At 63.0% G+C, this 9380-nt stretch overlaps 2 protein-coding genes across 2 annotated transcripts in view; both read right to left on the bottom strand.

The window, feature by feature from the left end:
- Positions 1–4095, bottom strand: part of LOC137466725 (cuticle collagen 2-like) — a 12784-nt gene extending 8689 nt beyond the window's left edge. The window contains exons 1-5 of the mRNA XM_068178407.1: positions 4022–4095; positions 3820–3865; positions 2157–2332; positions 914–1228; positions 701–779 (exon numbers count right to left, since the gene is read on the bottom strand). Coding sequence (XP_068034508.1) covers positions 701–779; positions 914–1228; positions 2157–2250 — 488 coding nt within the window. The 5' untranslated portion in view covers positions 2251–2332; positions 3820–3865; positions 4022–4095. The remainder of the gene's footprint in view (positions 1–700; positions 780–913; positions 1229–2156; positions 2333–3819; positions 3866–4021) is intronic.
- A 3581-nt stretch (positions 4096–7676) lies between these two features.
- Positions 7677–8891, bottom strand: ZBTB12 (zinc finger and BTB domain containing 12). Its single transcript, XM_068178408.1, has one exon. It carries the CDS (start codon positions 8850–8852, stop codon positions 7692–7694), a length of 1161 nt encoding a protein of 386 aa, XP_068034509.1. The 5' UTR covers positions 8853–8891; the 3' UTR covers positions 7677–7691.
- Positions 8892–9380: the final 489 nt, after the last annotated feature.

The following is a 9380-nucleotide window of genomic DNA, read 5'->3' on the forward strand; positions in this document are numbered from 1 at the left end:
TGGGGCGTCTGGGGGGGGGGCGGGTCAGGGAGACCCCAGACCCAAAACTGAATCCCCAGACCCTTCCAGAACACCCACAAACCCCCTCAGGATCCCCCCAGGACCCCCCAAACCCTTCCAAGACCCCCCCAGGACCCCCCTAAACCCCTCCAGGACCCCTCCAGGAGCCCCCAGACCCCTCCAGACCCCCCCAGGACCCCCCTAAACCCCCTCCAGGACCCCCCCAGACCCCTCCAGGACCCCCCAGCCCCCCCAAAACCCCTCCAGGACCCCCCCAGGAGCCCCCAGACCCCTCCAGACCCCCCCAGCACCCCCCCAGACGCTTCCAGGACCCCCCTAAACCCCTCCAGGACCCCCCAGACTCCTCCAGGACCATCCAGACCCTTCCAGGACCTCCCCAAACCCCCCCAAACCCTTCCAGGACCCCCCCCCAAACCCTTCCAGGAGCCCCTAGACCCCCCCAGGACCCCCCCAGGCCCCTCCAGGAGCCCCCAGAGCCCCCCAGGACCCCCCCGGCACCCCCCCAAACCCTTCCAGGACCCCCCCGGCACCCCCCAGGACCCCCCCCAGGCCCCCCAGACCCCTCCAGGAGCCCCCAGACCCCTCTAGGAGCCCCCAGACCCCCCCAGGCGCCCCCAGTCCCCCAGTTCCCCAGTTCCCCCAGTGCCCCCCAGTCCCCCCCAGTCCCCCAGCCCCTGACCGTGGTGCTGCCCCATCCCGCAGAGCTCCTCGGACACCCTGAAGTGCAGCATCTCCGACATCCTCGGCTTCTCGGGCACCTGGGGGGGGGCAAAAAAGCACCCCCAAACCCTCGGGGGGGGTTCCCCAAACCCTGGGGGGGGTCCCCCCAATGCCCCCAGACCCCTCACAGCCCCCCCAACCCTCCCCCCCGGCCCCCCCCCGGAGCCCTCACCTGTCCGTTGCTGGGCTTGGCCATGGTTTTGCGGGCTCGGTGGATTTTGGGGGGCTCGGGGGGGTTCTGGGGGGGCTCCGGGGGGTTCTGGGGGGGCTCCGGGGGCGGGGGGCGGCCCGCGGGCCCCCCCCCCGGCAGGCTGAGCAGGCGCAAGGCCAGGCTTTGGCCGGGGGGGGTTTTGCCGCCCCCCGCCCCGGTCAGGGACATTTTGGCACGGCTCGGGGGGGGCAGGGGGGTGGGGGGGGAGCCCCCCCCCGCCGCCCCCCAAAATCGCCCCCCGGCCGGGGGAGCCCGGCAGGGTCTTGGTGGCGTGGCCTGGGGGGGGAGAACAAAGGGGAGACCCCCCCCCGAAACCAGCTCAGAGACAGCCCTGAGCTGAACGCCAAACTTGATCAAAGCCCCCCGAAATTTAACAGAGCCCCCCGAAAATCTCCTCACAAACCCCCCGGAAACCCGTGAAGAGACCCCCAGAACCCCCCAAATCCCCCCCAGAATCCCCAGACCCCCCAAAACCACCCCAGGCCCCCCAAATGCCCCCCAGACCCCCTAAAATCCCCCCAGACCCCCCCCAAAATCCCCCAGACACTCCAAATGCCCCCAAAGCCCCCCCAGACCCCCCCAAAAATCCTTCTAGACCCCTCAAACCCCCCAGATCCCCCCCAGAATCCCCCGACCCACCCAAAATTTCCCCCAGACCCCCCCCCAAAATCCCCCCAGACACCCCAAATGCCCCCACGCCCACCCAAGACCCCCAAAATCGTCCTAGACCCCCCCAGAACCCCCTCAACCCCCCTCCAGAATCCCCCGACCCACCCAAAATCCCCCCCAGACCCCCACCAAATCCCCCCAGACACCCCAAATGCCCCAAAGCCCCCCCAGATCCCCCCAAAATCCTCCTAGACCCCACAAACCCCCCAAATCCCCCCCAGAACCCCCCGACCCACCCAAAATCCCCCCCAGACCCCCACCAAAATCCCCCCAGACACCCCAAATGCCCCCAAGCCCCCCCAGACCCCCCCAAAATCCTCCTAGACCCCACAAACCCCCCAAATCCCCCCCAGAACCCCCCAACCCACCCAAAATCCCCCCCAGACCCCCACCAAAATCCCCCCAGACACCCCAAATGCCCCCAAGCCCCCCCAAAATCCTCCTAGACCCCCCCAGACCCCCCAAATCCCCCCCAGACCCCCCCCAGAATCCTCGCAGACCCCTCAACCCCCCCCAAACGCCCCCCCCCCCTCACCTGGCAGCCCCTTGGTGCCGCTGCCGCCCCTGGGGGGGGTCCCCTGCGCCCCCTCCCCATCGCCGGGGCCGCCCCCCCCCCGGCCCCTCCTCATCGGGGGGGGCCCCCCCGGCTGTGGGGGGGGGTCCCGCCGGGTGGGGGAGGGTCGCAGGGGGAGGGGCTGCCCGGGGGGAGACCTGGGGGGGGAGAAAAGGGGGGGTCAGGGGGGGCTTGGGGGCATTTTGGGGGGGGGTTTATGGGAATCCTGGGGGGATCTGGGGGGAGGCACAAGGGGGATCTTGGGGGGTCCGAGGGGGGATCAAAGGGGGGATCTTGGGGGGTCCTGAGGGGGATTCCGGGGGTCCTGGGGGGGATTCCAGGGGTCCTGAGGGGGATTCCGGGGGTCTTGAGGGGGATTCCAGGGGTCCTGAGGGGGATTCCGGGGGTCCTGAGGGGGATTCCGGGGGTCCCTGGGGGGAATCTCGGGGGTCCTGAGGGGGATTCCAGGGGGTCCTGAGGGGAAACTCGGGGGTCCTGAGGGGAATCTCGGGGGTCCTGAGGGGGAATCTCGGGGGTCCTGAGGGGGATTCCAGGGGTCCTCAGGGGAATCTCGGGGGTCCTGAGGGGGATTCCGGGTGTCCTGAGGGGAATTCCAGGGGGTCCTGAGGGGAATCTCGGGGGTCCTGAGGGGAATCTCGGGGGTCCTGAGGGGGATTCCAGGGGGTCCTGAGGAGAAACTCGGGGGTCCTGAGGGGATTCCGGGGGTCCTGAGGGGAATCTCGGGGGTCCTGAGGGGGAATCTCGGGGGTCCTGAGGGAATCTCGGGGGTCCTGAGGGGGATTCCGGGGGTCCTGAGGGGAATCTCGGGGGTCCTGGGGGGAATCTCGGGGGTCCTGAGGGGAATCTCGGGGGTCCTGAGGGGGATTCCGGGGGTCCTGAGGGGGATTCCGGGGGTCCTCAGGGGAATCTCGGGGGTCCTGAGGGGGATTCCGGGTGTCCTGAGGGGAATTCCAGGGGTCCTGAGGGGAATCTCGGGGGTCCTGAGGGGAATCTCGGGGGTCCTGAGGGAATCTCGGGGGTCCTGAGGGGGATTCCTGGGGGTCCTGAGGGGAATCTCGGGGGTCCTGAGGGGAATCTCGGGGGTCCTGAGGGAATCTCGGGGGTCCTGAGGGGGATTCCAGGGGTCCTGAGGGGGATTCCAGGGGTCCTGAGGGGGATTCCAGGGGGTCCTGAGGGGAAATTCGGGGATCCTGAGGGGAATCTCGGGGGTCCTGAGGGGGATTCCAGGGGGTCCTGAGGAGAAACTCGGGGGTCCTGAGGGGATTCCGGGGGTCCTGAGGGGAATCTCGGGGGTCCTGAGGGGGAATCTCGGGGGTCCTGAGGGAATCTCGGGGGTCCTGAGGGGGATTCCTGGGGGTCCTGAGGGAATCTCGGGGGTCCTGAGGGGGATTCCGGGTGTCCTGAGGGGAATTCCAGGTGTCCTGAGGGGAATCTCGGGGGTCCTGAGGGGGATTCCAGGGGGTCCTGAGGAGAAACTCGGGGGTCCTGAGGGGGATCTCGGGGGTCCTGAGGGGGATTCCGGGGGTCCTGGGGCGGGTCCTGAGGCGGATGCTGAGGGCGGATCGCGGGGGGCTCTCAGGGGAGGTCACAGCGGGGACCCGAATTTGGGGGGGGGGTCACTCACCGGCCTCTCCCGCCGCCTCCACCACGAGGGTCCCGACGGGAGGGTCCTGAGGGGGAGGGGGAGGGCGCGCCGTGAGGGGAGCGCCCCTCCCCCCGCTCACAGACCCCCCCCCGACTCCCCAGAACCCCTCAAACCCCCCCAGAAAACCCCAAAATCGCCTCAAAACGCCCCAAAAAGCGGCCCCGGCTCGGCCCCCCCAGACCTCGGCGCCTCCCGCCGCCTCCATCGCCGCCGAGCGCGCCGCGCGCGGTGACGTCAGCACGCAGCGCGGAGGGGCGTGGTCACGCCTTTTATGGGTAAAGCCACGCCCACCGCGCCAGGCTTTGTGCGGCCGGGTTGGCTCCGCCCACCGAGCAAGCCACGCCTCGTCCCCGTTTAGCCACGCCCTCTGGTTTTAAGCCACGCCCTCTGGGGGGTTAGGCCACGCCCATGTCGAATTTTTGGGGTTGGGGACCCCCCCCCGGAATTGTCCCAAAAGGGCTCAAAAAAAAGAGGAAATGCCAAAGATTGGCAAATTTCAAAAGTTTAAAGAGTGCCTGAAGATGAGAGAGTATCAGAAATCAGCAAATTCCAAGAAATAAAAAATCCCAAAAATGAGGAAAATCCAAAAATCAGTAAATTTCAGAAAGTTAAAAAGGCCCTGAAAACGAGGGAATGCCAAAAATCAGTAAACTTCAGAAAGTTAAAAAGGCCCTGAAAACGAGGGAATGCCAAAAATCAGTAAATTTCAGAAAGTTAAGAAAATCCTAAAAATAAGGAAATACCAAAGATTGGAAGACTTCAAAAAGTTAAAAAACCTGCAAAAATGAGAAAATGCCAAAAATTAGCAAATTTCAGCGAATTAAAAAACGCCTAAAAATTTACAAATCGCCCAAAGCGAATCCCAGAAATGCAATAAATCACTAAAAATTAAAAAATCGAAAAAATGAATAAATTCCAGAAAAATTGTAAACCCCCCCAAAAAATTAATGAATCCCAAAAAATGAGAATCTCCAAAAAAATTAATTAAAAAACCCGCACATATAAATGCCATGAAATTAATAAATCCCGAAAACGAAATCATCAAATCGCCCCCAAAATGAGTAAGCGCTCCAGAAATAAACAAACCCCAAATGTCAAAATCTCATGAACGCCTAAAAGTTAATCAATTATAAAAAATTAATGAAGTCTGCAAAATCAACCCCAGAAAATGATGACATCAGTAAAAATAAATAAAAGCCCAAAAAAATGAATAACCCAACCCCCAAGAGCAAAGCCCAGTCGAATTCACAAATCCCCGAAGTTCAGAAATCTCCCGAAAATGAATCACGAAAAATTATTAAAAAAAAAATTTAAAAATCCCCAAAAAGTGAATAAATCCCCCAACAGTGAGCAACTCCCCCAAAACAAATCCCGAATAAATTAACGAACCCCCCAAAACTCAGCCGATAACGCCCCCCCGGAAATGAACAAATCCCCAAAAATAAAGAACACATCCCGAAAAATCAGCTCCAACTCCGAGTTCAATTTTCTTCAAAATCCGTTTATTACAAAAAAAAACGCCGGGAAAATCCGCCGGGGGAGGGGGAGGGCTCCCACGCCCCTCCCCCCCAAAAAGGGGCTCGCCCCCCCCCAAACCCCCCCCAAAAGGGACCCCAAATTCTCCTCTCTACCCCCTAACCCCCCCCCAAAAAAAAACCCCAAAATTTTGGGGTCCCCTCCCCCCCCCACCAAATCCTCCCCCCCTCCCCCACCCCGAAATTTCCCCTCCCCCACCCCTCACTACAACCTAAGGGGGTCCCCAAATCCTAAAATCTACAAACCCCCCACCAAAAAATTTGGGGGGGGGATCCCTAAAAATCGGGGGAACCCCGAAAATCAGGAGAACACCCCAAAATCAGGGGAACCCCCAAATTCGGGGGGGAATCCCCAAAAATCAGGGGAACACCCCCCAAAAAAATCAGGGGGACCCCCAAAATTTTGGGGGGGAATCCCCCCAAAAAATCAGGGGGACCCCCAAAAATCAGGGGAGCCCTAAAATCAGGAGGGAACCCCCCCAAAAATCTGGAGGGGCCCCAAAAATTTAGGGGGAGCCCCCCAAAAATCCCCCGAATTATCCGCCAAGGCCTCGGGACCCCCACATTCACCCGGACGGGCCAAATCCGGGGGGACCCCCCCAAAAAATGAGAACTTCTTCGCGGCATTTTGCCCAAAATTGCCCAAAAGCCCCAAATTTTGGTCGTTTTGGGGGTTTTTGTCTCTGGTTTTTCCAGATGGATTTCAAATGGGGACCCCAAAATTTGTCACCCAGGGGTCGTTTCCCCTCGTTTTGGGGTCATTTTCAGTGATTTCGGGGTTATTTCCCCTCGTTTTGGGGTCATTTTCAGTGATTTCGGGGTTATTTCCCCTCGTTTTGGGTAGTTTCCCCTAATTTTGGGTCATTTCTCCCAATTTCGGGGTCATTTCCCCTCATTTTGGGGTCATTTCTCCTCATTTTGGGTAGTTTCCCCTAATTTTGGGGTCATTTCCCCTCATTTGGGGTCGTTTCCCCTCATTTTGGGGTCATTTCCCCTCATTTGGGGTCGTTTCCCCTCATTTTGGGGTCATTTCCCCTCTTTTGGGGTCATTTCCCCTCATTTGGGGTAGTTTCCCCTCATTTTGGGTCATTTCCGCTCATTTCGGGGTCATTTCCCCTCAGTTTGGGGTCATTTCTCCTCATTTTGGGGTCATTTCCCCTCATTTGGGGTCGTTTCCCCTCATTTGTGGTCATTTCCCCTCTTTTTGGGGTCATTTCCCCTCATTTGGGGTCGTTTCCCCTCATTTTGGGGTCATTTCCCCTCTTTTTGGGGTCATTTCCCCTCATTTTGGGATCATTTCCCCTCATTTTGGGTCGTTTCCCCTCATTTTGGTGTCATTTCTCCTCATTTTGGGGTCATTTCCCCTCATTTGGGGTCGTTTCCCCTCATTTTGGGGTCATTTCCCCTCTTTTTGGGTCATTTCCCCTCGTTTTGGGGCCGTTCCAGGCCATTTTGGGCGTCCCCACTTTGCTCCAGGAAGGATTGGGGTGTCCAGGGGTCCATCCCCACCACTGCGGGGTCACTCTGTGGTCACTTTGGGGTCACTCTGTGGGCGGTCACTCTGTGGTCACTCTGGGCTCGTTGCCATCATCCCGGGGGTCGCTGTGTCCACGTGTCCAGGGGTCACCTTGGGGGTCACTTTGAGGTCGTTGCCATCACCCCGGTGGTCACTCTCAACGTCCAGCAGGGATCCAGTGTCCAGTGGTCACTCCCCACCACTTGAGGGTCACTTTGAGATCGTCGCTGACCACTCTGAGGGTCACTTTGTGGTCACTCTGGCCTCCTTGCCACCACCCCAGTGGTCACCCCCTCAACGTCCAGCAGGGATCCAGCGTCCAGTGGTCACTCCGGGCCACTTTGGGGTCAGTCCTGACCACTTTGGGGGTCACTCCCCACCACTTTGAGGGCCACCTCGTGGTCACTCTGGCCTCCTTGCCACCACCCCAGCGGCCACTCCCTCAATGTCCAGCAGGGATCAAATGTCCAGTGGTCACTCTGGGCCGCTTTGGGGTCACTCTGGGCCACTTTGGGGTCACTCTGGGCCGCTTTGGGGTCACTTTGAGGTCACTCCTGACCACTTCGGCCTCCTTGCCACCACCCCAGCAGCCACTCCCTCAATGTCCAGCAAGGATCAATGTCCAGTGGTCCGGTGGTCACTCCCACCACTTCGGGGTCACCTCGTGGTCACTCCGACCTCTCCACCCCCCCACCCCCTCAACGTCCCCCACCCCCACCCGCCCCCCCACCCTCACCCGGGGGAGGACCCGGCACCCCCCCACCCCCTCCCCGCCCCGCCGGGCCCTCCCCCGCCCCGCATCACCGCATCAGCACCGCGCCCTCGGCGCCGCCGGCCTCCAGCACGTTCTGCGCCGTGGTCTTGCCGTGCTGCTCCTTGAGGTGCCGGCGGATGGCCGGCTTGTGGGCGAAGCGCACGTTGCAGTAGGAGCAGCGGTAGGGCCGCGCGCCGCTGTGCAGGTTCAGGTGGTCGTGCAGCGTGGACTTCTGCGTGAAGCTCTTGCCGCACACGCCGCAGCCGTGCGACTTGACGCCGCGGTGCACGTTCATGTGCCGGTTCAGGTTGCTGCTGTGGTTGAACTGCTTGCCGCAGCGCGGGCACATGAACACGAAGTGCTGGGCCCGCATGTGGAACACCAGCTTCTCCACGCCCTGGAAGCTCTCCCCGCACTTCCCGCACCGCGACGACGACGCCGCCGGCGACGCCGCCGCGGCGGCCGCGCCGGCGCCCGCGGAGCCGCCCGCGGGCGCGGGGCCGCCCGGCGGCTCCTCGGCGCCGCCCGCGCCGGCGCCGGCGCCGCCGGGGAAGATGACCAGGCCTTCGCCCTCGGCGTCTTCGGCCAGGCTGTAGCACGCCTTGACCACGCCCAGCCGCGCCGCGCCGCCGTCCGGGGGCGCGGCCGCCGCGGCGCCGGCCGGGGCCGCCTCGCCGCCGGTCACCGCCGGCCACCGCCGGCCGCGGCGCCGCGTGGCCGGCTCCACCTTGACGATGCACACGTCCCCCGCCGCGTCCTCCTCGTCCTCCTCGTCCTCGTCCTCCTCGGGCTTCAGCGGCGGCGCGGGCGCGGCGGGCGGCGGCTGGATGAAGCGCGCCAGCGCGCCGCGGCAGCGCTCCACCACGTGCTCCATCTGCAGGTAGCTGGCGGCCGTCAGGTAGTTGACCAGGTCGCGGCCGGCGAACTCGAGCGCGCCCGTGTAGCACGAGAGCAGCAGGTCGGCCAGCACGCGGGCGCTGTGGGCCAGCGAGACGCGCAGCTCGGCCGCGGGGTTCAGCAGGAACTGGTCGCGCAGGAAGGGCGAGCAGGCGGCCAGGATGACGCGGTGGCCGCGGAAGCGCAGGCTGCGCGCCACGATGGTGACGTCGCAGAAGCGCTCCTCGGCGCGCAGCCGCGTCATGGAGCGCAGCGCCGCCGCCTCGTGGCCCGGCAGCTGGAAGCGGAGCACCTCGGCGCACGAGGACATGGTGCCGGGAGCCGCCGGGAGCGGCCGGGAGCGGCCGGGATGGACTGGGAGGGGGTTGGGAAAGACTGGGATGGACTGGGAGAGGGGTTAGGGGGACTGGGGGGGACTGGGAACAACTGGGAGAGACTGGGCGGGGAGTTATGGGGACTGGGAGTTACGGGGAGCACTGGGGGGGTCACTGGGGGTCACTGGGAGTTACTGGGAGCACTGGGGGGGTCACTGGGAGCACTGGGGGGGTCACTGGGGGTCACTGGGAGTTACTGGGAGTTACTGGGGGGCGTCACTGGGAGTTACTGGGAGTTACTGGGAGCTCTGGGGGGGTCACTGGGAGCACTGGGGGGGTCACTGGGGGTCACTGGGAGTCACTGGGAGTTACTGGGAGTTACTGGGAGCACTGGGGGGGGTCACTGGGGGTCACTGGGAGTTACTGGGAGCACTGGGGGGGGTCACTGGGGGTCACTGGGAGTTACTGGGAGTTACTGGGAGCACTGGGGGGGGTCACTGGGGGTCCCTGGGAGTTACTGGGAG

Source organism: Anomalospiza imberbis, unplaced genomic scaffold (assembly GCF_031753505.1).
Source record: "Anomalospiza imberbis isolate Cuckoo-Finch-1a 21T00152 unplaced genomic scaffold, ASM3175350v1 scaffold_43, whole genome shotgun sequence".
Taxonomy (NCBI): Eukaryota; Metazoa; Chordata; class Aves; order Passeriformes; family Viduidae; genus Anomalospiza; species Anomalospiza imberbis.

Excerpts from the sequence above, each read along its gene's own strand:
- ZBTB12 (XM_068178408.1), bottom strand. The coding sequence starts at position 8,852 with ATGTCCTCGTGCGCCGAGGTGCTCCGCTTCCAGCTGCCGGGCCACGAG.